The sequence below is a fragment of the Cimex lectularius genome, unplaced genomic scaffold (genome assembly GCF_000648675.2).
Source record: "Cimex lectularius strain Harlan isolate CLEC.00 unplaced genomic scaffold, Clec_2.1 scaffold317, whole genome shotgun sequence".
Classification (NCBI taxonomy): domain Eukaryota; kingdom Metazoa; phylum Arthropoda; class Insecta; order Hemiptera; family Cimicidae; genus Cimex; species Cimex lectularius.
Genome location: NW_019393018.1, coordinates 118,801 through 146,371, shown reverse-complemented (window position 1 = coordinate 146,371; position 27,571 = coordinate 118,801). Strand labels below are relative to the sequence as shown.

At 36.1% G+C, this 27,571-nt stretch overlaps 1 protein-coding gene across 4 annotated transcripts in view; it reads left to right on the top strand.

Annotated features, from left to right (window-relative positions):
- Positions 1-27,571, top strand: part of LOC106661724 (DNA-binding protein D-ETS-3-like) — a 248,056-nt gene that overhangs the window by 137,465 nt on the left and 83,020 nt on the right. For all 4 annotated transcript variants that reach the window (XM_024229822.1, XM_024229821.1, XM_024229820.1 and 1 more), the window contains 2 exons: positions 3,961-4,026; positions 4,996-5,073. In XM_024229822.1, coding sequence (XP_024085590.1) covers positions 3,961-4,026; positions 4,996-5,073 — 144 coding nt within the window. The remainder of the gene's footprint in view (positions 1-3,960; positions 4,027-4,995; positions 5,074-27,571) is intronic.

Here is a 27,571-nt window from a genome sequence, read left to right as displayed (position 1 = left end):
AAAATTCATTTTTTAAGTGTATATACCAACGAATTTATTAGAGCCTGTATTCTGTATTTGGATGTGGTTTGGATTGTTCAGGAATTTTGTGCTTTCAACAATCTTCTGATAATTCCATTGTCCGACCGGTTTGCTTCGACGTTGTATCGTTTTGTTCCTCGAGAGTTTAGAGAACCAAGGTTTATTATTAAGGAGTCGACAATGGCCCCGTTTCTGCAATCTCCGATGTTTCAATCTCTCACACGGTATTCGCTGATTGGAAAACTTTTCCAAATGGGTGTCACCGATTACGCGACCCCTTTGTCTCCGGCGAAAGCAGGTGACAGCCATTGTAAGTAGCCAAGGCAAGAAGGCGGTTATCTCAGTTTTGGGGGTTGGAGGCATTTGTCACCCCCGGCACCGTCTCATTATTCCGCCTTTCGCTCACGGCGAGAAAAACAGAAAAATTACTCGCCCTGATAGCGCCTCCCTTTCACTCCGCCCCCAAAACAGCGTATTTAAAAAATAATTATCGAGGGAGGCCGACGACAATTAGATGGCGACCTCGTGGCTTCCTTTTCCGGGAGTCAACGTCTCTTCTTAAGTAGTCCTCTTTTATGTCTTTTTTTATGCCTTCCTAAATGCACCCCGGCGCTATTATTTCTACCCTCGAACTCAAACACTTTACGAATAATTTAGTCGTGGAATCACAATGGAAATTGCTTTTTTCTTTTCAAAAATGCATAACCACTTCGTCAGAGCGTAAAGAAAAATCTTATAAGTAAAACACGCAAACATAAAACTCTTGTTGTGGAAGGCTATAGAGAATAAAGCGCCCAAATGTCCGGTAAGGAGCAAGATGGAATATGTTGCTGGAATTGATTCGTTTTCTATATACTAGCGACCCCTTGTAAACTACACTTTTTTTTTAAAGAATTTGAATATTAATTAATTTTAGTAAGTGATATGACAGTTACTCTGTGGTAAAACGGAACTCCTCGGAAAAATGATGGGTCTGGAGGGTCACGAACCTGCTGACTAGGCGGCGAAAACCGGGACATCCCATCCCCCAGACCTGGTCATAGCGATCAGGCCCTCTCGCAGTGAAAAACATGATAACAAAAGATAACAGCGTCAGTTGGCGGGGTCGTCCGAGAGACTTGCGAGTCATGAGCACTATCGATAGATCCCCCCCTTCGATCCGAAGACAAGGAATCGTCCTCAACCGATTGAGGATTGGGCATACACGGTTGACACACGAGCACCTGCTTTTGTACCGGCGCACGTTCGCTTTCTTCAGAGAAAGGTTGCTCAATGTCTCCCACATAATAGAGGCGTGTCGTACCTTCGCTCCATACAGAGAGCGTGTAGGCATGCCGCTGTATTTAAGAACGTTTCTCGAGCACAGCTATCGTTTTCTGGGTACCCTGTTCCTTTTGTTACAGGACATCAGGATGTTTTACTGAACATGGTTATATTGTGTATGTTTTGTCATTATGTGTTTTTGTTTGAACGCGGGGATTTATTAGTGTGAGAGTTGAGGGGTCGATAGCGGAATATTTATAAAAGTACCCTCTCTCCAATCCGAAGACAAGAGAGAGTAACAGAGGCGTGTCGTGCCTTGGCTCCATACAGAGAGCATGTAGGCATGCCGCTGTATTTAAGAACGGTTCTCGAGCACAGCTATCGTTTTCTGGGTCCCCTGTCCGTTTGTTAGAGGACATGACGGTAATAACGTTTGTGTGTAGGTCGATAGTAGGGTCGATAGCGGAATATTTATAAAAGTATCCCCTCCCCAATTTAGATTGGATTATTGATATTGTGTGTAGGTCGATGTAGGAATATCGAGTACCCCACCGTCTATTAGAATGTGTGCAATGCATGAATATATTTATTTGCGGGAGGGAAGTATCCAATTTAATTAGTTCGTGTTAGGTTAGATTACAGATTGCGTGCATTTGGGGCTGAAATAATCTAGCTGTCGCTAGGCCCCCTAGGAGCCTAACGTGGTAGGTAAGCGACGATTGCTGGGCATTTGGCTTAAGGGGGATACTAACGACCCACATAACGTGGTTGATGAACTCCTCGAAGTATTGGTACTAAGGTCAGCACATTGGGGAGCATCCTTAGGGTTGAAAGTTTGAAGAAATGATGTTTGTAGATCGACCTGCAGATAATCAATGTAAAGTTCAAATCTTCTTTAAGGTCTTTACTAGGTGAAAGTAAGACAAAAGTGTTGGGATCACCAAGCTTTGAATAAGTGTTATTAAAGTTCGACCGCCCAAAAATGCATTTATAAAATCTGCTGTATCAAAACATTGTGAAGTCAACAAACCAGTCCCAGATCAGTTTTGATAAAACACATAAAATAGATTAATACTTAATCACAGCTAACGAAGTAGTACATCTTCTTGAGAGACGATGTTCGAAAAGATTACAATCGACAAATAACGAATTAAACTACCCTAGACTGCAGTCATAGACAGGTCATAGACTACAGACTTCCAATGACTGACTGAAACTTAACTGACTTGGAATGCGTCGTATGTAGTCGAAGCATCAAGATGCAGAACAAAAGGCATCCTGAACAGAGTACTGAGACTGATCGCGGGTGGACCATGGTAGATCCGGAATCCTAAACTATTAGCGACCTCAACCTGTTGAGAATGCCGGCAAGGTTCACATATGTCCAGGCAACTTGCAGGAATGATTCAAACAGGCTAGACTTGAGACGTAATTAAAAACTGTTTATTGTGTTTAAACGGTGAGCACTGGATAGCACCCTCCTCAATTGTTATCTGTACTATTATAAGTGCAATACTCTATTTTATTATTATATTGACACTGATTTCCCTTCTATTGTGCCCCAGCATAACTCCCTCGATGTGGTTATAAGGAAAAAGGGTTTAATTAAATAAATTATCCTTTTTAAAGAGTGGCGTCTCTGACTTACTTTTAATGTTATTTAATGTTCAACGCTGTTTTTATGCGGGGGAGGAAAGTTGTTGCCCTGGGTCTTAGGTCACGAAGATGGTGTTCGCTGGAGACCCTCTTCTGACGACGGAATCCTCGGGAAAACTTAATCGCCGAATTCTGACTCTAGATAGGTGACCTATGTCTCTGTACTGATCTATCACTAAGATTCTGACAGTCTGTCAATGATGTGTATGCTACCTGTGATGGATCGTCGATCTTTGCTGATAGGCTGTGTGAAATTTGGTATCACGTATATCCCTGGTCTTTGTGAGATGCCGTGTATGGATATGTGATGGTGACGGATCCCTAATCCTTTTTGGCGAACCTGTGTACGAGACCTGGGATTTGTTGTTAAGGCTGTGTGTGAGAGCTTGGTCCGCGTGGAAACTTTATATTTGCTGAAGAGGATTTCTTCCTCGATATTCCTTCATCAACCTACACATGTATTTTCTAAGTTTATCCTTAATTCTATAAACATAATACAAGTCCATCGTAACAAAGAAAACACGCAATCAGATTAAGCATAATTCTCATATTGGGTGGGTGGCATTCTTACACGCTCTCTATACGGAACCAAGAATGTGCAAACAAGCAAACTTTCTGCAAGCTTGACACAAAAGCGAGCTTTGAACCTAAAGTACATTAAGTGCTCGTGTGTCAACCTGACAAGACCTTCATCCTTCCACGAACTTAGTTTGGTACCATTAAATATTTCCTTTTTTTTAATTGTAAATAGTATGTAGAAACCGACAACGGTTGTTTTGCTTTTTTGTCTTACAAGCTTTAATACGTATAAAATCATCATAATTCAACAATAAATCATAATTCGTATAATTTAAAGAACCACATGAATAATGGCTTGCGTGCTTATGAAGCATTCGTTTTCTAACCCATACATCCGTCAATAAGAGAATCTACTAGATAGTTATTTTACTTTAGACTTAATTTTTCAATATTTATGAAAGTGTTCTCATCTTTTATATCTTGTATTTAATATCGTTTTAGGGTTCGATTCGCAAAATCGTCTGGAGAAGAATTCTGCAATTTGCCACCTTTCTCCCTCCCCGACAGGTACGTAGTTATAGAATAGTTTTGGAAAATTAAATTAAATTGCTATATCTAACTTAAATAATCAATCAAATGGAAGTATACGTAAAATTTACATTGTCATTAAAGGAACCGTTTCATCCCCCAAACTGACAAATTAAGATGGATAACTAAACCAGTCACACCGTTTGTTATGCGATACCAAGAGACCGCCAACGTTTGCAGGAAAAACCGACACTCGAAATCGCTCAATAGATTATTCCGTTTATCTCAAAGAGAAAGAAAGAGGGTGGAGACGATATCTTAAGATGAATTCGTCTGTGGGGTTGGGTGGTAGCCATTTCAGCGGAGCTGCTTCCATGGCAACAGATCACGTGATCGCTGGTGGTATCCCTTTGAACTAACACCTCGTTATCTGCTATGTCGTTACCGGATGATAGTCTAATCGACAACATTTCACTCTCATCCCTTTTCTCGCGACGGTTCCAATTTTCTCAGAAAGCCCTATCAAAAGGATAGATACAGTCTCCTTTTGCCTATTGCCTTCAACAAGAAGACTGATGTCTTGATAAATAAACCACGCTTTATTTGTCTTTTAATGTCAAAAGGATTTACAATTTTTATTTGTTTGTTTAAATTATATTAAATTAATCATTTATGTGCTTTAAAGAGGGATTCTACTTGATCAAACAGCTCTTTCTACCCCTAACGTTGAAAAACCCACTAAAATATTATCCTAAAATTAAGCTAATTTTCTACTCAAAACCTCTTTTTTAATATAAAAACATACTTACATAAATATACATAAATAAACTTGTTACAATAAATTTATTACACCCATAATAAAACATATTACATTCCCATATCAAGTATAATTAAAATTTCTGATAGATTACCCATTTCGTTTATTTGTTGTTACACCTGAGTAAGATTAGCAATAAATAATTTTTTAAAATCAAATTTGTAGCCCCATTTGATATTTTTTTATTTTAGGGATGACGAATGTAGGTAAGGGTAGTTACCACCCTTTGCCTTCGAGTATAACAGACTCCCTTCGAGTGAGCAAATCAGGTAAGGGGCTTTTAATAAATTACAAATTAACACAAAAACTAACAAATTAAATTTTTTTAAAAAGAAATTATTATTTGGTTATAGTCACATTTGAAAAAAAATCCAAATTGTTGTACATGTTGAATTCAAATGAATAACCTCAGTAATATTTTTTCATTACGTAAAACTTAGTTAATATTGTAACAAACATATATTAATATATATGTGATAAATTATGAATATAAGAATTATAATAAAAAAAATTGCTTTAGAATTAATCAAGTGATCGTTGTAAATAAGCCGGTTAATTTTGTCGCGTCTTTTCGACTAGGGATCATCTGTACACGCAACCGACATGGAAAGTGTGATATTATTTACCTTGAAACACCTTGAAACACCTTCAACAATAATAAAAAAGGCAACCTAGCAACCTAAGATCTTTAATAATCAACTGATAACTCTTACCAACCCGATAATATTTAGGCACCAACTGATAACACTTAACTTACCAACGACCCATAAGCTCATCCGATAACCTCTATCAAACCGATGATCCGTAACAGCTGATAACCCTTAGCAACCTGATGATCCTGAGCACCAAGCAAACCGATGATCCTTAGGCATCAACTGTAGCAAACATATGATCCTTAAGCGCCAATTGTAGCAAACAGATGACCCCTAAGCACCAACTGATCCTTAATATACTGACGAACACATGTTTATTGCATAAATAATTGAACAAAAATAAAAATCTCAAGAATGATGATAGTTTTGCATAAGTAGTTAGGTATAAACAGACTATAATTGGAAATTTATACTATTTGAAAACTAATAATATTAAACAATAACAGCAATTTTTAGCTGGTACGTAACAAAATACATATTACAAATATGTGCATATATAGGTGTTTTTTCGATCACAACACTGACACCATGGGCCAACACTGCACCTGTAAGTTTGAAGCAAAGTGACAGGTTGTAGGGGTAGAAAGTGTGTAGAAGTTTTAGAAAAGCAAGTTCATTGACATAAAGAATGATGGGATTGTCGTAGATAGTCTAGTGATATGTTTTTTTTAAGTTAAAAAAATTACTACAATCTGTAATTATTACAATAATATTCAATTTACTCATACGATATGTAATTTGCGGATATATGAACTTATATACAACTAATTACATTGAAGGGAGCAAATAATCATTGTTATCTTCCCTCTTAACTTTATTTATGTTGTTTTACTGTTTACGCAGAAAGGAGGTCGCGGGGCCATTTCCTCTTGAGACGCCTTATGGGGTTGTAGGATGGGTTCTATTGGACAGGGCTTGGGCAAGACTATTTGGATGGTGGGAGAGTTTTTTGTGGAACTTGGTAAATATTTTGGGAATGGATTTTTGGATATAAGGAATTTGAAGGTCATTGTGGAGTGTAGCATTTGAAACATAATAAGGAGCATTTAGAATGGATCTGAGGACTAGATTGAAAGGATTGGAGACGTTGGATATTGGAAGGTTTATCGGTTCCCCACCGTTCTATTCCGTATGTCTAAATCAGTTGTAGTAGCGTTTTGTAAATTGTAAGTTTGTTTTTTGTCGATAGTTTAGACTGTCGTCTTATAAGTCTGTGCAATAGACCATACCGTCTGTTTAGGTTTTGTCGTATGTTAATTCCACGTTAGTTGTGAGTCTAGGTGGAACCCAAGGTAGCGAAGGCATTCGGATTTGGGGATAGGAACGTTCTTGTAGTATATCGTGAGAGGAGGTTTACTTCGGAGCGTAATGTGACATGGGCGCTCTTGCTTTCGTTTATCTTCATTTTCCATTGTCTACACCAATCTGCTGTACATGAGATATGTTCCTGCAGATTTTCCGAATCAACCGTAGGATCGGAATTGGAGGATAGTACAGCTGTGTAGGATGCAAGTAGGTAGGGTGGTAGGTTTAGTGGGAATATCTGCAGTATAAAGGATTGGTCCAAGCACACTGCCCTGCGGTACTCCCGCGGCCACAGAGCAGTATTCTGAGTAATCTGATCCTTGTCGGACCCGAAAGATCCGCTCTGTTAGATAAAAGCGGAGGATTAGGTAAAGAGTATTTGAAAGGACACGCTTTAATTTGTACAGGAGTCCCCTGCGCCACACGCGGTCAAACGCTCCCATACAATATTCTTTGCGCTCGAGAGTGATATTAGTAAGGAGCTTTTACAATTTATCAATGGAACTTTGATTGGAAGAATTGGACGCGCTGGATGTTAGACGTCTTAATTAAATCACGTAGTTTAACTCAGTGTGACCAAATTGGTTCGCAGATATGTCGTGTTTGTTAGTTAATTTCTTTCTCTCTCTCTCTCTCTCTCTTTCTCTCTCTTTCTTTCTACATATCTTTATAACTATCTATCCACTTATTTCTCTCTCGGTCTTACTAATTTTCTCTCTCCCGACCTCTATATTTATCTACTTATCTACTATCTATCTCACTATGATGAATGGTGTTTTGCCGCATGATGCTCACTATATAACTTATTGTAACAGATACGCGAATAACAATTCATCATAAACGATTCAGAAAAAAATAGAATAATAAGTGCTGTAAAATGTGCCGTCTTCTAAAATATTTTGTACAGAAATTTTTAGTTAACAAGTGATTAACGTATTTGTAGTTAAAACTCCATAAAGTAGGTAGTTCTGAAATATAGACTTTACAAAACACACTCAGAGAGAGGGAGAGGGAGAGAGAGAGAGAGAGAGAGTGAGAGTGAGGGTGAGAGAGACATACAAGTTACAGAGGTGGATAATTGAATAACTCTGACCTCCTAGACTAATGGTACTACTATGCTTTCAACCCCTCGTCATTTACCGCCACGTGTTGGCTCTTAGTTAAGCAACACTAATCTCCAGCTTATGTGGACGAGACCAGATCAAATAAAGATTTAAAGGTTTGAGGTTATCATGAGGCCAATTTAATAACAGTGCACATTTTAGAGTTTAGTGTATTTAGTGGATTTTCTGTAGGTAATCAGTTCTTGACTATAATATTGATATTTTTTATTGAAAAATATCTTTTAAATTTTAATGCTTATGCTTGTAATTACTAGGTTCTTCAGTAGATTATAGGTTATGATGAATATATTTTATTTAGCTGATAGACAATCGTTGAAGATTGGAAACGATTAGAAAAGTTGCTACAATGGCATATCCACAATCTTAAGTTTTGAGTGTATATTATGACCATAATGATATGACTGTAAATGTTAATTATTTAAGACTTTTTTCATTTAGTTTTCACTTTAGACAGAAATAGTTCAATAATAATGACTAATTCCGCACCAGTCGCCGTTTTGTGTAGAAGAGCAACAACTGCAAGAAGACTCCAGGGCAGGATTGTTTCCTACAATAGACGGCCCCCTGGGTTCGCCCCTCAGGAAGTACCCTTGACCTAGGCCGCATTGAAGATTATGCACTCAAGTCGTAAAATAAATTACCATGGACTGGCTGTATCGGTGGCTGGTGTAGGCTCGGTGAATCACTACTCCTCCCCGTAATTGTTGAGAGCGCGTGGCAGGAAGTCACCGACGCTGGCATTCATTAGAGATCCGTTGTGACCCCCCCCTTCTTTTGGGGGGCCCTTTTATCGTGCGTTCTCCAGTAGTTAGCTAGGTTTTCAATTTTGTTATCTGATTAGTGAAAACAAATACGATTTTTTTTAAAAAGCCTCCTGCCCCAGAAAGGGCTGGCTTTGTTAAATAACAATTCGCCTAACACAGAAAGGAGTTTTGTATTTACACGATCAACACATATTCATTTTTTGGATAATTTAAATATAAAACGGTTAAAACATACAGATTGACAAAAACAACAAAGATAGGGAAAACCAAATGAAAAGGTTATAAATAGATGGATAGACAGAGAGATAAAGTGGAAAAAACGAGAAAGAGATATAGAAAGAGAGAGAGAGAGAGAGAAAAATGGAGAAAAAGTTAGCTTAATAGAGAGGGAAAGAGTAATGTACAGGTAGAGAGAGAGAGTGCGAGAGAGCGAGAGAGAGAGAGAAAGAGAGAGAGAGAGAAAGAGAGAGAGAGAAAACAACCATGAGATGGTGAGAGAGAGGTTCAGTGAGAACAAATTTTTGATGAAATGGAGGTGATGTTATTAAATAGATTAAATGGGCATATATACATAACACATATACATAACATAAAAAATATACTCATAATATATCAGTACATATATACACATATATAATAAGCAACATAGAATATAATATAATAATAATATAGTAATAACAATGTAATACAAAATAAACAAACAAATTTTGTGTGTGTGTGCGTGCGTGCATGCGTGTGCGTGTGTGTGTGACGGAGAGAGAGAGAGAGAGAGAGAGAGAGAGAGAGAGAGAGAGAGAGAGTGAGAGTGAGAATGAGAGAGATAGTCAGACGGACAAAGACCCAGAGATCGAAAAAAATGACGGTCACTTCGTTAAATAGAATACCTAAGTAACTAGTTTAAAAAGGTAATACAGGAAGGGCGGGTGAGAGAAAAAGCGATAGTAGTAGATAGATAAATATATGGGCATAGAGGGAAAGAGATCGAAAGAGAAACAATATAATTTCCTTATAAATCTGGAATATTATATTGAAAAAATGTGACATAATTTGCCCTCCCGGTCATTCGAGATTGCTTCGTCCTTTTCCTTTTTCCGGCATGAAATTTCCGCCGACTCCGTCTGGAGGGTGTTGAGCTAGGGGTTGTAACGCTAGTTGAGCCACCCTTCCCCAAGATAGCACCAATGTTTCCGCCGGCAAACGGATCGATCAAAGGGGGTGGCATAGTACAACCAACTACCAACAGATACTGCTTCAACCCTCGATCTGTTCTTTTGTTACAAATATATTTTATAGTCAATAATAAATAGAACTAAATATGTATCACAGATATAAATTTTTCAATTCCTGGTCTTTAGCTTTTCTTATCGTTTCTCTTTCATTCAAAATTTTCTCCCAATTAATAGAATAAACATGTTCATTATAACATTCCTCACTTTATGACAGACGTAATATCAACATATTATTTCGGATAATCGAAACACACGTGTTTTTATTTAAATAATTTAATTCAATTAAATTTTATCATAATTTTACTGTAATGAATTACAAAATATGTAATTTATATTAATTTATTTATTCTCCTTCGTTAGCATTGAGTTATGATTACAATTTTGAAGCTATTGTATATCAACTAGGAAAATCATTTATATCTAAATCGATTTGTTACAATTAATAATATTATCAACTTGGCTAATAAAATATGCCATTATTATTGACCTTAGCACTGTGTTTTTAAAATGTACCCTTTTTTTATCCCATATCACAGTTATCATTATGGTGTTACGTTAAAACGAAAATTTAGCAAATATGAGTATTGTAACATTTCTTTTTGGTGATCAATCTGTAGTTTCGACGTTACCGATCATTTTGGCCTACCTATGTTCGTTGGATTGGCCGGCACCTGAGAGAAAATGTTTGAGAGAAGGAGAGATAACATATACATATATATATATATATATATATAATATATATATTAGTTATATATATAACTAATCTCTAGAGAGAAAGAGAGAGTTAGATAGAGTAAAACTTATTGATTGACAGATATAGAGAGAGTAAGATATACTTTTTGATAAACAGACGATAAATAGATAGACAGGTAGATGGGGGGAGGAGAAAGAGAAAGAAAGAAAGAAAGAGAGAGAGAGAGAGAGAGAGAGAGAGAGAGAGAGAGAGAGAGACAGACAGACAGACAGACAGACAGAAAGAAACAGAGGTAAGAGGCCCATTTAAAATGACATAAAACTTGGTATTGGTGAAGAGAGGATTAGAAAAAACAATTATATTCAATTGAATTAAACATTTTATTTATAAAACCTCTCAAAATTAGGTCTTATGGAAGGTCAGAGAAATTGAAAGAAGAAATAGGTAGATAGACAAATATAGTCAGAGACAGACTATAGTGTCAGAGAGGGAGAGAGAGTGAGGGAGATAAATAGTGAACGAGCTTAAGAAACGAAATATGGGAAGGATGAAGAAGAGATATTGATCATTAACACCCAAAATAAAACGGCATAAAATATTGTATATGTTGACGGAGAATTGGCAAAAATAAACGGAAATGTTGAGAGGAGACAGAGAAAAAGATCAGTAGACTAACCGGTAAATATTAATTGAATTAAAAAACATAGGAACATAAAGGAAAGAAATGAAAGGACCAATGGAAAAAGACAAAAAGGGTAAAAGAAAAAATGTATATTGATTGGGTAAGGGATGTAGATAGAGGGAGAGAAAGAGAGAGGGAGAGAAAGAGAGAGGGAGAGAGAGAGAACCAGGAGTGAGAGGATCAGTGAGGATTAATAGTTTTATAAAATTGGATGTGATTTTTTAAATAGAAAAAGCAAGTACCATATACTCCTCCAAGGGAAAAAGGATACAGAAATAAGGTGCGTGTGTGTGTTCTGTGAGAGAGAGAGTGAGATTTTATTATTATATTGATAGAGCTAGTTCTAAATAGATAGAATTCTATCGAAGTCCGTTTTAAACAGTTACATTGGATGAAGAAATTCATATCCAGATTCTTGATTAACAAATAAGGCACAAAAAGATATCGATGGAAAATGGGGGAAAACGTAAAACACTTAGAACTGCTTCAATGACATGTAAGAAAGACAGTGATAAGAAAACAGATTGGTATATAATAAAGAAAGAAAGAGACAGTGTGTGAGAAAAATTGACAGAATAAAGATGTATGCACATGTCATCAACTCAAATATTCAAATAAAACTTAATCTGCTGTAACAATTATGAAAAAACAAAAGGTTATTGTGAATCCAATTAATTGTGAACATTCCAAGTTTGAATACTGAAAAAATATTTTTATGTAACACGAAATAATCTTTATTATTATCTTACTTAACAAGTATCACATGCCAAAATAAGTATACGAAGTAAATCGTTAAGAGTGATATAAGATTATATAAAACATGATTATGGTCTAAAGACACATTATTAAGTAAATTACATTATTTTTATAAAGGAAACTTTATTTATAGTATACAAAACATGTTTAGAAAAACAAAAATAAAATGACTAGTTCCGTCGTCTTGAAGCAATTTGTACTCAGTGCTATTTTACAATGTAAACGGTCGCTTAACAAGAGGACAATTGAACTTTGGTCCGTCTTTTCTCGCTTCGTATCCCGGCGCACACTATTATCGAAGTAATTATCCTCACTGAATTGTAAGAATGACATTGCGTGTTTGGCATTTCTCTTCGGAATGATTTTATTTTTTGAGCTTTAACGAGAGATCGATACTTAAGAGAGTCTTGCCAGGTGAATTTTCGTTTTCCCTTTTAACTTTATAAACCGTATTATTTTCCAGTTAGCCCAGGCCAGGCGGGGGAGGAAAACTCCTCCCATTTAAATTCGTTCTTGTTTATTTAAAACAAGCGTTGCCCCGTCCTCGGACAATGAGTTGTAGGAGAGAAGGGTGCCGGAGAAGGACTAATGGCGGTATAAAGTAGATGTAATTACGGAGGTGGCCTCCTTCCCATTGATTTACCAGGCATACATTACCCACCCCCATCCACCCTCTAATTTACCTCCCTCGTGTATTGATCTCTGACGTCAAGCCCTTACCTGCCAACCTCCCTTACATCCTGTCTCCAACACCTCTAAGACAAAACACTTTCCCATTGCGAAGTCCCTCTTTCCAAAATTGGCTGTTTTAAAACCTTTTTATCTATTATTAAATTAAATTATAACAATATATTTACTTTTCGTTTTCGTTGTCTTTATTGATTAGTTGTGCTAAGAGCTATGATAGGTTAATAAAATATTTTTGAAAAACAAATTACACAAGAAAGGATACTTGTGTAGTCCATCCTTTATTCCAATTATTATACAATAGTTTTTTGTATATATAACACCACCATTTCAATAGGACGTACTCAATTCAATTTTTATTGTTTACAATTTCGATTTTTTTTTAAATTGAAAATACGTACCTTTTATGGCCCGATCTTCTGTTCTAAGTTGATTGCGATCATTATGGTCTGCTTCTTTATCTGTTTTATTTGTCTCTTCTTTGGTGCTTCAAATGTGTTTTTACATTTTGCCATCTTCAGTGGTGTTTTTTTAAAATTATTTTCCAGTCACCCATTGTTTAACTATTAAATTACACACACACACACACACACACACACACACACACACACACACANGAGAGAGAGAGAGAGAGAGAGAGAGAGAGAGAGAGAGAGAGAGAGAGGAAAGAGGAGAGAGAGAGGAGAGAATAAAGATAAAGAGAGGATGAGAGAGAAAAAGTGAAAGAAAATATGGAGACGTAACAGTAAAACACTTTATAAATCTACATCCTATAATCACAAATATAACAACAAAGAAAAATATGCTAAAATAAAGTGGTAGACATGAAAACACTTATTTGAGAGAAAGAAAGGGAGAGAGAGAGAGGAGAATGAAAGATAAAGAGAGGGTGAGAGAGAAAAAGTGAAAGAAAATATGGAGAAGTAACAGTAGTACACGTTATGAATCTATATCCTATAAACACAAATATAACAACAAAGAAAAATACCATATTAAAATAAAGAGGTAGACATGAAAATAATTATTTGAGAAAGAGAGAGAGAGTGAGAGAGAGAGAGAGAGAAGGGAGAGGGCGAGTGAGTGAGTCAGAGAGAGAGAGAGAGAGAGAGAGAGAGAGAACAACCAAGAGATGGCAAATTGCAGAAGCGCTTCTGGATGGCCAAGAAGAGAGGCTAAGAGGGAAAGACCATGAAGATCGTAAACGACAAACTGCCTGCTCATAAATCCCAGATTTAAAAAAAAACTCACAAAATAAATCTTTTTTATATGTTTTAAAATTATTGTAATATTTTTTGATAATGCCTCATAAAATAACCAGAGCTTTCCCAGACTGACAGTTGCATTTACGAAACAGGCTAATTTAACAGTTCTCGAAGTATGACTGCCGTTTTTTGTTTTTCACTCGAGCTTAATACCCTCGGGCCGCTAACATTGTTTATTAGAACAAAAGCAAACACAATGGTATGGGTGGCCCTTCGAGCTTTAAGTGGGCATCGAGGGTATTCTAGTCGCCAAGTTTCTTTGTCCTTTACCCCTTTTAAATGCCGTTTAGAACGTGTTACACTCCCGATCTTTTGTTTCCATTTTAATTATAGTTAAAGGCTCGTACATGTATACTCCATTAGCCTGCAGGCTGTTTCGGTTCACGGAGAGAGAGAAAAAAATCGATGTAGAGGCACCAACGTTTCGCGACGGCTCAATTAGATACTCTAATGAATAGAATATTTTAAAAATAATTCTGTCCAATATGTTGAATTTGTTTTGAACAACAGATTATGTAGAGGAAATGGAATCCTGCCTCCCAGCTGGAAATCATAAGGTCCAAAATATCTTAGCTCTCTTCCTGGAATATCTTGGCTAAACAATTTCAGCTGACAATTTTTCCTTGGCCACTTTTACACTAAAAAATCGATCTACCATATCCGCACCTCTCACACAGTGAAATTACTCCTTCGTGCTGAAAATTCCACTAGGTTTTTTGCTAAATAAGGATCTTTATATCAATCAACCTTTCTTGAACATAGTGCAAAGTTCTACAATTCCATCCATTCTAGCTCGTTGGTTTTTCCAAGTTAGGTGTGAGTTAATTTACCTTATGGAGAGACAGTAACAAAATAATGAAGGACATCCGATATTCTTGGCTCCAAGGGACGACATGAACAAAATGTTTGAATTTAATCAAAACTTCCAATTAAACCTAAGAAATCTAGTTACATTCACTCACAGTACATGGTAACGAGGACAGCACAGAAAACTATCATTAGTATTATCAAAGAGAAACCTCCAACAGGAATAATTTAATCAAAACTCCCAAATAAATCTAGGTACCAAAAAAGAGAGGAAAACACCTCCTTTAAGAATGGCACCACCTTTTGGTACACAGATGGATCTTGAACCCAAGAAGATACAGGGATAGGAGTATTCGGTACTGGATTCAAATACTCAGAACGGGAAAACTCACCAGTATATTCCAAGCTGAATCGATGCAATCGAGAGATGTACTCAATCAGCTTGACTAAAGGGTACAAAAACAAGAACATAGCTATCATGTCAACCATCAAAGCACTAAGCTCAAAATCATTAGTTCAAAGATGGTGTTGAACTGCAAAACGAAATTAAACTTATTAGGTACACGGAAGAAAGCCTCTGCTGGGTCCCAGGACACATGGGAGTAGAACCTTGCAAGGAAAGGAACTGCTACACGGCTGGTAGGACCCGACCCCTTCTGTGGCATAGGATCCCACACTGTTAATGAGTATTTCAGACAGAAGGACAAAGGAAAATGAAGGAACAGCATTCATTCATTGGAAACAGGCATCCAAGAATCTCTTAACAAATTTTGGAAGAAAAGAAATTACAGAATGTGCCAAAGGAAGCAGGAATAAACTGTGAAATCAAATAAATGTTGTGTGTTTCTGACATACACCAGACTTGATAGGTAGTTCCTCCCTACTTCAAACCGGTCGCTAAACAACACACATTTCAGTTGTATGTTTTTCGACTGGTTCAGAACGTACTTGACAAATCAAAATTTCATGTACAAGTAAAATGTTAAAATATCTCTAGGATTAAAAAATGTAGGAGTATCTCAGGGCTCAATTCTTGGTCCAGTTTTTTAATAATATACATTTACGATTTGTCCATTAAATAACATTTTATATTGTCTCTGTCAGCTGAGAAACTCTGGTTTTGTCTGTATTAGAAATGGGAAAAAACCGCTCTTTTTAAGAATCGGATCAAATCCACCTCACTCAGTGAAATGAATCAGCTGTTTTTCATGGCTCCCCGCTTCACACCGTACCAATCTTATCCATAATTCCATGCGTAAACTTTGGTGGGTTTTTCGAATTTCGACATGCCTTTGCCAGGGCCAATCGTAAAGGTGGACTGTCTGAATGAAGGGTAGTTTTTACGAAAGAAATGTCCACCTGTAGCACGCAATGTTTTTCTATTGAAGCCAAAAATAAATTTCAATAAAAAAAGAAGAATTAAAAGAAGAAAGCTGAACAATTTGTCATTCCGTCCAATTCGTAATTCAATTAACCTGCTACTGTATTTTCTTTTTCCTAGGAACGAGTGAATAAAACAAAAATCAAAATATATAAACAATAAAAGTGCATATATAATGGAAATTTTATTTTTATTTTTTTAAAGGGCATCCGACAGTTTGGTCATTTCAGCCCCGATCGCATGCGAAACAACACACATTCAATACGCATTTACATAAATAAATACTTTCAACACGACACACAAGAATGGCACAATTACGTAGAAAACAAACATTTTGAGCCCTGAAGATGATGTCAATAAACATCGAAACGTTGGCACGATAAAGGAAATGTTTTTATAAAACCTACGCCACACCAGACCGCATCTCACGATTTCCGAATAATAAATAAATACATTCACACCAATATACATTGCATTCGTTCTATTTGGTAGACGGAGCAGTCAGTATTCCTCCATCGACCTACATACAATAACAAATTAACCTAATTGAGGTCCATGGGGTATTTTTATTATTAAATAAATTAATAAACGTAAATAAATAGATAAATTTAAATATTCCGCCATCGAACCAAGTCACGTACACAGCTCGAGGGGCGATGGGGATGCTATTCCACCATCAGCTCTTCCCCAATCACTATAATAAATACACTCACTAATACAAAACACAGAAACAACAAACACACATTAACATTAACAACACAAACACATTTTAACGTATTTTTGTTATTATAAAACAAAAGGTTATCACATAATTTTTTAAGAATCGTAAAGCTCCTCTGTAACATAGTAATTTCTCGAACTAGATACAACCTGTAAATTAAATTAATTGAATTAATTTTAAGAGGCAGAAGATATGTCGGAATATTATTTCTACTGCTTTGTCGCGATTCCGAATTGATGGACAAAATAAATTATTATTGTTGAAAAATAAATCAGACTAGTGTTAACATATAGTAGCGCTGCTTTGGGGCTTCATTTGCAACACCAGCTTAAGAAAACTGCAAAAAATCCAAATTAACTTTTTAAGACTTTGCACAAACAGCCCTCTATCAAGCAAGACTGATGTACTTCACCTAAACTCAGGGGTTGAATCTTGCGCAGTTTCATAGACTCAAGGTATCAAAATGTTTACTAGATGTTCAATTAGCACCAAATAAAAACACAAAATAAAAGGCACAGGGCAAAAATCAGCTCTAATAACCAGAGCCAAGTATAAATCTTTTTGGGATCTCGTTGAGATGTTCAAAGGGTTTATGGGCTGATTAAAATAAATTTAGCTGAAACTTTTGTTAAAATTGTTTTTTCCAAGTCATTATAAAACTAGCGTTGTAAATAATTAGCTACATCAACTGTGTCTATGATTTGTAGGAGTGAAAAAATTAATTTTTGTGGGGGTCACTGTACTATAAATATGTATTATGCATATGCGAGTAAAATATTGTAAATAAACTTTTATTATTGATTTAAAAATAAGACTGTCAATAAAAGCTTCAAAAAAAAATTTTTAGTACGACAAATAAAACTTTTACTAAAGTCAATAAATTAAACAAAATTTAATATTATTCCAGAAAAAAAAAAAAAAAAACATTTTAATCATTTCATATAATCAATCTCGGGCGCATTTTTTCCCATTGGGAGAACGCCCAACCCCGTAATTATTGAAAAGCGATTGTCGAAATCCGTGCACGGCTTAATGGCCTTGCAGATGTATTTATCTACTAGGATCGTGAGAAGTGGCAGTACGCCATGCAAGTTAACCGGACCATTGCTTTCCCCTCGGCTCCCACATAAGTCTACCCCGACTGAGAGCACATCACAACATCTACTGATTTATCGTGTTACACCCAACCTCCCTCTTTTTTTCCTCTCTCTTTCTATGTGTCTCTGTCTGTGTGTGTGCGTGTGAGCAGGGGCTATCGTTGACGATCGGAGATACAATGTGGTTAATCATCGTTGAAAACCATATTCACATCGCCGATATTTATGGGACACGCTCAATTAATTGATTTCGGATCAAATGGAAAGAATATTTCTCTGAATGGAGTGTTATGATTGTTTCTAACAATTCTTACAGTCGTCTTTATATCGATTTTATTCCGTTGGATTTACAATAACAAAGTAAAATTCTTACGTAGAATCTCGGCTGAAATGCCTCAACCTATATTTCAAATAATTAAAGTTTTTAGTTGAGATAAAAAAGTAAGTGTCACGAGCGGGATTCGAACCCACGACGTTCGGCTAGATATGCGGCTACTCTACCACTTGAGCTATCGTGACCTCGATCCACTCGGACACTAACTTCTCATCTCAACCCCACCTTTTGAATTTTTCCTCCTTTGTTGTCATTTTTCAAATGTCGTGTAATCTATTTGATTCTCGGCAACAAATGAAATGGCCACGGAGAGCTTTAGTGAAGATATACTTCAGTTTAATTATTAAATCGGATTACAGTTCGTGGTCCGATTGACCAATTAACATTTTTCAATTAATTAATATTTATAGCTCGAAATCACGATAGCTCAAGTGGTAGAGCAGCGGCGTATTTAGCCGAAGATCGTGGGTTCGAATCCCGCTCGAGACACTGACTTTTTTATCTCGACCAATAACTTTCATAAATATTAATTAATTTGTAATTTAAAATTTAAAGAGATAATTCTAATTAAAAAGAATGTTTTAATGGAAAAAATACATGTAATTTCAAACAGTTTCGGCCGGATTTAAAATCGAATCTTGACACTAGGACCTCACGGGTTAGGGGTGATGTTGCGGTGTTCTAATTGACCACAGCCATGTCGTACATCGCAATTTGCTGTTCCCTCGGTATAGCAATCGGCGGGTCAAACGATGTCAAGGGGATTTCTACCACCTCTGATCCATTAAATTATTGTAGCTTTGATCGCCGGTAGAGTGGCAGCCGACGCCCTTCTGTTGCGTGCCTCCTGACATTGCTGATAATGATTCGAACTTAAATCAGTTGTTACCTGTAGTTTCTTTTTTTTTTAACTATTGATTTCTGTACATTACTGTAAAAAAAGGGTTTATTTTGTGTTAAAAATGGTTAATTTGAAATGTAAAAAAGAATATTAGCTGCGATGAAAGAGGTAATTTCAACTGAAAACTTCAAATTAATGTTTTTAATTTAAAATTACCTCTTTTTCTCACCAGAATAATCCTTTTAATGTCAAATTAAGCCCTTCTAATTTTAAATCAGCAAGTTTTTATTTCAAATGACCCCATTTTACTTTTGAATTAACAATTTTTTGAAACATTGCGAAAACGTAGAGATGGTATAAAAAAAGATTAAATATAAAATAACTGAACTCTTAGAACACCATGTGAAAATTAATTACAAATAAAAATAATATAAAATATCATAAAAGCATATTCTTAATTTTATCTGTAATTCATTTTCATATTGTGTTTTAAGAAACCAATTATTTTATATTTAATTTTTTTTAAGCAGAAATTTTTCTTTACCTGCTTATGCCTTAGACATTATTGTGATAATAAAAAAGTAATTAATTGGAAATTAAAAATGGCTTATTTGTAATTTAAAAGAGTTAATAAAAAATAAAAAACTGGTAATTTGAAATTAATAGGTTTAACTTGATGCAAAAAAGATCATTTGAAAATAAAAAAAGTTAATTTGAAAGTTAAAAAAAAAAGAATGTTTGCTGAGAATAAAAAGGTAATTAAACAGGGCTAATTCTACCGAAAAATTCTGTATATGAAATTTCAAACAACTTCAGCCGGATTTTAAAGGGAACCAATTTTGGGAATTAATTTTAAATTAAAACGGCTTAATTTGACGGGGAAAAAGATTAATTTTTTGGAAAATAAGCTATGTGACCAGGTTTTTGATAAAATTAGGGTTTTATGGACCATATAAAAGTGCTAATTCGCGATTAGCTAATTTTACATTAATTTTCTTGGTCCAATTTTTGCACTCTAAGGTTTTTTAATATCACAATTTATTAATTGATAGTGGTTTCCATACACCTATATGAATCGAATTATGCAGACGTTTTTATAACCGAAAGGAAAAAAGTCCTTGTGGGGTCTGATGAGAGCTTATCGCTATTTTTTTTTTTTTTTTACCATTATGACTTTTTGTAAAGGTTTGAATGTTTGTCAATAACCCCTTTCTTTGTAGTATTTGTTTGGCGTTCTGTATCAAACCGATCTCTTTTTGCGGTACATAATACGTACAATTTTCAGAAACGAAAAAGTTTCTTTTTTGTCCCATAACAAAGCAGATTTTAACGCGGAAAAAACAAGGAGCCCCCTCTTGCGAATTGAAAACTAATGGCTGCGGGTCCGCAAAGTTTCGAACTTCGACCAACTCTCACCCGTGATGTGCCAGCGAGGGGGCGGCTTTCGGCCGGCTTTTAATCTTGCCCCTGTCTTTCAAAGTCGTTAAACAAAAAGCCAATAGATAGCTTCGGAGCCTGTCAAGTTTTTCGACGGTGGGACAATTAAAAGGGGCCAGGTACGCGTCCGCCACCGATTGATAAAAATTGTCACACGACATGAAATTGTCCAGTTTGAAAAGAGGGACGCGCGATAAGACCGCCCAGATGTTTCCACTCGATAGGGGTTAAAAGCCATTGTTCGCCCTGACATCAGATACCGCTAATTACCGGGACCTAATATGTAGAAACGAGAGGGCAATTACTTGCATCCAGGAACCATTTTCCGGACAAGTGGTGCTGTGGCCCATAGATCAAAGATACGAGTAACGACATTGTACAGCATGACCCATGTATAAGAAAACCATAAAGCATCTCTTCTACCGAAATATTTCAACGAAGAGCACCCCTTTTTGTCCGACAACAATAAATGTTATCTAGATGGAAGCTTTAACCAATCCTTTCACACTGGAAATTTCTCACATGTCGACATTAAACTGAAAGCAAAAAACATATTAAGATTTAGGGTGATTATTATATTAAAATTGAAATGTTACTCTCAAGGGCCAACTGGCCCATCATTTTTTCATCACTCATCTTCTCAAAGACTAAAAAAAATTCTATAGGTCCCTGACAAGACCTGCATTTTTTTTCTAGGGTGAGCAACAACAAGGTCATATCAACCCTCAGGGTGCCGATGTTTTTAAAAAAAAACGACCATTTGTAAGTATGTCGGGTTCGAATGCAGGACCGCTGGATTCGAACCCGGGACCTTACAGTGATAAGCGCCGTGTCAACGCCCAAACTGTTATGGCCACCGAGGCCCCCCGACATGCATTTTAATACAAAAATATTTATAAACATAGGTACAAGAGTGGAACCATAGCTGACCAAAAAAACCATAGCTGACCAAATATTTTCCCGAACTACGCTTGCTTTAAAAGATCAATATTCCTCACTTATCGCACTTTTATGTGAATCTTCCAAACTATAATCGTAATGATGAGGTTGTCTGGTTTGTCGAATTACTCAAACGCATTGCGCCATCGTCAGTGAGGGACTCGTTTTTCCCCGCGTTTAGTTAAATCAACAAACCCGCAAGTGAAGACCCAATAAATGATTCCATGAGAAGAAAGAAAAAGTTTATTATTGAAAAAAAAAAGATGTAAACAAATAAACAATACATCATGGTTTTTCCAACCGTCTGCCGGAATTACAGGTCTCCATTTGATTTGATATGACTTTTCTATTGGGACATTAATACAGCTGTATAACCAGTAGCCAGTTTGTACTATTTAGTCATCTGATTCGCCAGGACCATCCAGAAATGGAAAAGCCTTATCCGGCGTGCTTTCTCAATTTTTCTGAGGTCGCTCAGAGTAGAACAAGTAAACAGAAAGTGGTATTGATCCTCTAGCTGGCACAAGTTGCAGAGAGAACATATCTAAGAAACAATAGTTGGATAAGGGTTAGCGTTCAGCATATCAAGTTCATCACGAAACATAGATAAGCATCTAGCGGTATATAAAGCCACTGCACGTTCCCTTAATATGCTTGCGCACTTTACATCTGGAGCAGTTCTCTCTAAAGTAGAAAGTTTTCACCGTTTTTTAATCGAAAGAGGCTTACTTTTCCTTTTTAAGCTCCGACAATATCTTTTCTACTCTATCTGTAATACTTTCGGTTTGAAGGAATTCAATTATTGGAAACAGATTATTTTCAGTCATAGATGTGCAGTCTTTAGCTCAGAAAATTCTCCACTTTGTGGTTTCGGTCGCCACTATCTTTGGAAGATAGTGAATCTGCCAGATTAGCCTGGTTTAAAATATAATTCAAGTCTTTTTAAAAATATAGTTCGTACTCACAGTGTTGTTTTTTCAACGATCCGGACTTCAAGCCCTTAGCTTAACTTCAGGTTGAAGGATTTCTAGAAATCGATTTGTAGGAATCCTTCAACCTGATGATGAGCTAAGGGCTCGAAATCAGGATCGTTGCAAAACAACTTACTGTGAGTAGGAACTATCTTTTTAAAAAGGTCTGAACACCGCACTCTCTCCATTCATCATTTACATATAAGTCAAGTGTAAACTCAAGGTTAGGTTGATATTTTCCGACTAGAAGTGAGTACAGCAATCAGGAGTGTATCTTGTCAGAAGAAGCAGCATTCTTACAAATATGCAAAACACTCTCTACCATCGCAGCCTTAGCATACCCCCAGCGTTGGTCCGCGTAGCCCAACACCCTATGTTTGAATATTGGCTTTTTCAATAAAGGTACGCTTGGGTTGGCGAATGCTTCCTTCAAGACAAAATTCATGGCCAATTTCGCTGACGTTATTTCTGTCGTAAGTTTTTCTTAAAGAACTAGTAGTGAATACATAATATTACACTTAGATATTAATATTCGCTGACAATGTCGATTCCTTGTTTATCCACTTTTCGGTTGTTCGACGCCTGCCCCCATTATGAAAACCCGTCGCTTTAAATTTCACAATAAATTTCCATTTATTACAATATTTTTGACGTAAATCTATTGTTTTCTTTAAAGGCAGCAGGAACTATACCCGTATGTGATTGTAGAAATTTAGTAGAAGCCGCGGGAACTCGGGACAAGCAAACTAATATAACTAGAAGGGAATAAAGAATGTCATTAAAGGGAGCTTTATTATTCTTAATTGTACAAAGGACCGTTGTAGTAATATTTATAGTTAATAGAGTGTTATATTGTCCTCATTAGTTGTACATTTTATTTCCGTTGTTTACTAAGCTTTTTAGATACGATCAAACAGTAAAGTGAACGGTATAACGTCGAAATGAGATATTACACCCTAATGTGTATTTTCATTCGTTCTAACCGGATGAAATCAAACCAGGACTTTTAATCATTATAACTCAGATAAATTTAAACGTTTTCATCAACTTATGGTTGACTTTAAATGATAGATTGATATTAAACCCTTTCAATTAATTAAGGTTTTTAGTTGAGACAAAAAAGTCAGTGTCACGAGCGGGATTCGAACCCACGACCTTCGGCTTGATACGCCGCTACTCTACCAATTGAGCTATCGTTACTTCGATCCACTCGGACGCTAACCTCCCATCTCAACCCCACCTTTTGAATTTTCCCTCCTTTTTGCCATATTTTTCAAATGTCGTGTAATCTATTTGATTCTCAGCAATGAAATGGCCACGGAGAGCTTTTAGTATAGATATACTTCATTGTAACTTATTAAATTCACTAGTTTTCGTGGTCCGCTTGACAAATTAATATCTTTCAATTAATTAGGATTTTTATTAAATTAATTTGAAAAAATGAATTTTGGCAATGCTCACGGCACTTAATTGTCATTTCAGTTTCACCTATTTCTTTTTGACACGTAGATATAATAAATAATACTACCAATGTTTGTGAATTAATGTTTTTATTTCTTAGATAAGTAGTTTTGTAGAGGGTAAAACATGTCAACCAGCAGTTATGCAAATATGAAAAAACGTAAATCAGTAACCATGACTGAAACATAGGTTATGCACTCCGAGAAAGATTATTTGAAATAATGTGGATATTACGTGACCAAACAGCAATAGTTTAACACAAATAATTATTGTCTTAATGATGTCTTGTGCATTTTATACTTCAGTGTCGTTAAACAAGTTTTTTTTAACGTATTATATAATTGAACGTTATGCAGATTGAAAAATACCAAAAAGGAGGAAAATTTCAAAAGGTGGGGTTGAGATGGGAAGTTAGTGTCCGAGTGGATCGCAGTCACGATAGCTCAAGTGGTAGAGCAACGGGGGTCGTGGGTTCGAATCCCGCTTGTGTCAATGACTTTTTTATCTCAACCAACACCTTAATTAATCGAAAATAATTTATTTGGTCAAGCGGACACGAAACATAATAAAATTTAGTTATGCAGACTATTCGCACGTTTTTTATCATTATGTATTTTTGTTTCAATATAAAGTTAAACATTTTGGTTGAAATATGGCAAGTGTCTCGAGTAATTATTCCAAGTGGGATAGTGGGAATTAAATAGAGGAAAGGTGGTCTTTAAGATATGGCCCGACTCCCCGGATATTCCAAGTTCCCTTCTTCCTTCCTCCTTCCTCTTCCCTTTCCTTGTTACCAGTTCCATAACAACCAATCTCCTTATTGATCAGATCCCTCTGTCATGTTTTTCAGCAAAAAATCAACCGCGGATGATTGTTTTCCTCTCCGGTTTATTTTATGATGGATGAACGATTGGTTGGTGAAGATAATTGATGCTTTACATGAGCTACACTTCGGTATTTTATACAATATTAGGGAGAAAATGATTTCCTAACCATATTTCATAACCATAAGGTGAGATTTTTGATCTCATTGCATAACCATATTTTCTAACCATAAGGTTAGAATCGATCCTTCATGAATATTTTTGTAAAAGTAAATGATGATTATGTTTATGTTTTGTTGTATAATTAACTTTTACCTGGATTATATCAACAAAAAACAAGTGAGAATTACCATAATTTCGCAAATAAACGTTATATCTGCTTTAAACAAACAAGTCATACCACGAGATTTATTTTTTATATAAATGAATAATCAAAGTATGGTCTTGAAGAAGAAAGCAAATCCATTCAAGATGCCAAGCTTTCGACCTATTTTAAGGTCAAAATCAGGGCCTATATTAATTTCACATCATGAAATATGGCGAAAAGGAGGGAAAATTAAAAAAAAAAGTGTGGTTGAGACGGGAAGTCCGAGTGGATCGAAGTCACGATAGCTCAAGTGGTAGAGTAGCGGCGTATTTAGCCGAAGGTCGTGGGTTCGAATCCCGCTCGTGACACTGACTTTTTTATCTCAACTAAAAACCTTAATTAATTGAAAGATATTTATATTATGTTTAACTATAAGTTTCAAAATCACGACATTTGAAAAATGGCAAAAAGGAGGGAAAGTTCAAAAGGCGAGGTTGAGATGGGAAGTTAGTGTCCGAGTGGATCGAAGTCACGATGGCTCAAGTGGTAGAGCAGCGGCGTATCTAGCCGAAGGTCGTGGGTTCGAATCCCGCTCGTAACACTGACTTCTTTATCTCAACTAAAAACCTTAATTACTTAAACACTAAATTCAGCAGCATCGATCACTGAACTAAAATTACAAACGCTTACTAACTTTCTGAACCATTAAAATTAGCAGGCGCAAGGTTTAAATTGATTTTTAAAGGTGAAAATAGCTTGAATTGCTTCTCTAAGCGATATCTGAATAAGACGGTTTTCAGTAATTGTGGGTTCCTTATCGATCCGAATACTTAGGCCTTTTTGGCGGCCGGAACGAGAGCCGGTTTGCGAAAACCACTTCGATCCGGGAAGCCAAGGAGTTAAACTGTTGGATAAGACTTAATGACATAAATAAAATAATAATAGGGTGGTCCCGTTGATGGACCACGCATTCTCACTCCGGAGGACAACTGTTTACCTACCCTATTCCGCTTTGTTCACGTCAGAAATTAAGAATATAATTTACATTTATATCTGGCAAAATAATAGACAAGAATGTTTCTTCTCTCTATCCATTAACCTTCGTTTTTATTCGGGTTTTACACTTTAATGATTTAAGTCTTAACACAGAAAGTACATGTTAAGTCCCAATAAACCTATCTTTAATATCAAATAGTTTAAGTTTGAGAAGAATCGAAAGTTTAATGCTAAGGATAGGCCTCTCTAGGCAGATTAACGCCGAAACAGATTAAATTATATGGCCGTACTTATCAGATTAGACAATCAGTAGTTCATTGATGTTAATTGAGGCTGAGGCCTTGAAATAAACAATTTCTTTTTTAATTTTCTTGTTCAACCTTTCAATCGATTTTCAGCCTTCGTCAGGAATCCTTATTTGCAAACAATATTCATTAGTTCATTGCACATAACTATAATTCAACAACTAAAACTCATCTAAAAACCTTAATTAATTGAAAGATTTAATTGGCCAAGCGGACCACGAAAACTAGTGAATTTAATAAGTTAAAATGAAGTATATCTTCACTAAAGCTCTCCGTGCCATTTCATTTGTCGCCGAGAATCAAATATATTCCACGACATTTGAAAAATGGCAAAAAGGATGGAAAATGGGTTGAGATGAAAAGTTAATGTCCGAGGCCAGGTCACGATAGCTCAAGTCGTAGAGTAGCGGCGTGTCTAGCCGAAGGTCGTGGGTTCGAATCCCGCTCGTGACACTGACTTTTTGTTCTCAACCAAAAAACTGAATTAATTGAAAGATTTAAATATAATGTTTTGCCTCCGTGCCCATTTCATTTGTCGTCGAGAATCCAATCCGATTACATGACATTCGAAAAATGGCAAAAAGGAGGGAAAATCCAAAAGGTGGGGTTGAGATGGGAAGTTAGTGTCGGAGTCGAGGTCACAATAATTCAAGTGGTAGAGCAGCGGTGAATCAAGCCGAAGGTCGTGGGTTCGAATCCCTCTCGTGACACTGACTTTTTTTATCTCAACTAAAAACCTTAATTAATTGAAAATAATTTATTTGGTCAAGCGGACCACGAAAACTAGTGAATTGCATTCCTCTCTTGATAATATATAAGGAGAAGAATTTGGATAATAAAAAATTATCTAGATTGATTGATTTATGTAAACACAATCCTGCACAATTATGTACATGAATATGTTTTGGTTGCCTGGAGTCAGAACTTGATATGATTGCCGTACCACCACTGAAGTTTAGCCCGAGGGGCTATCGACAGTAATGTAATTTCCGCCTTCAACATATGTAGTTTTAACCTAAACACACACATTCTAAAATATTTAAATTCTTTTTTACGCTCTGGTAGGGCGAAGTAGGATCCTTTTATACATATAATACATACAGTAACTAGTCTAATGCTGGATTGATAGAGTACTATTCCCCATCGACGTTCTTGTACTACATTCACACTTATAAATACTTTCTGACGTA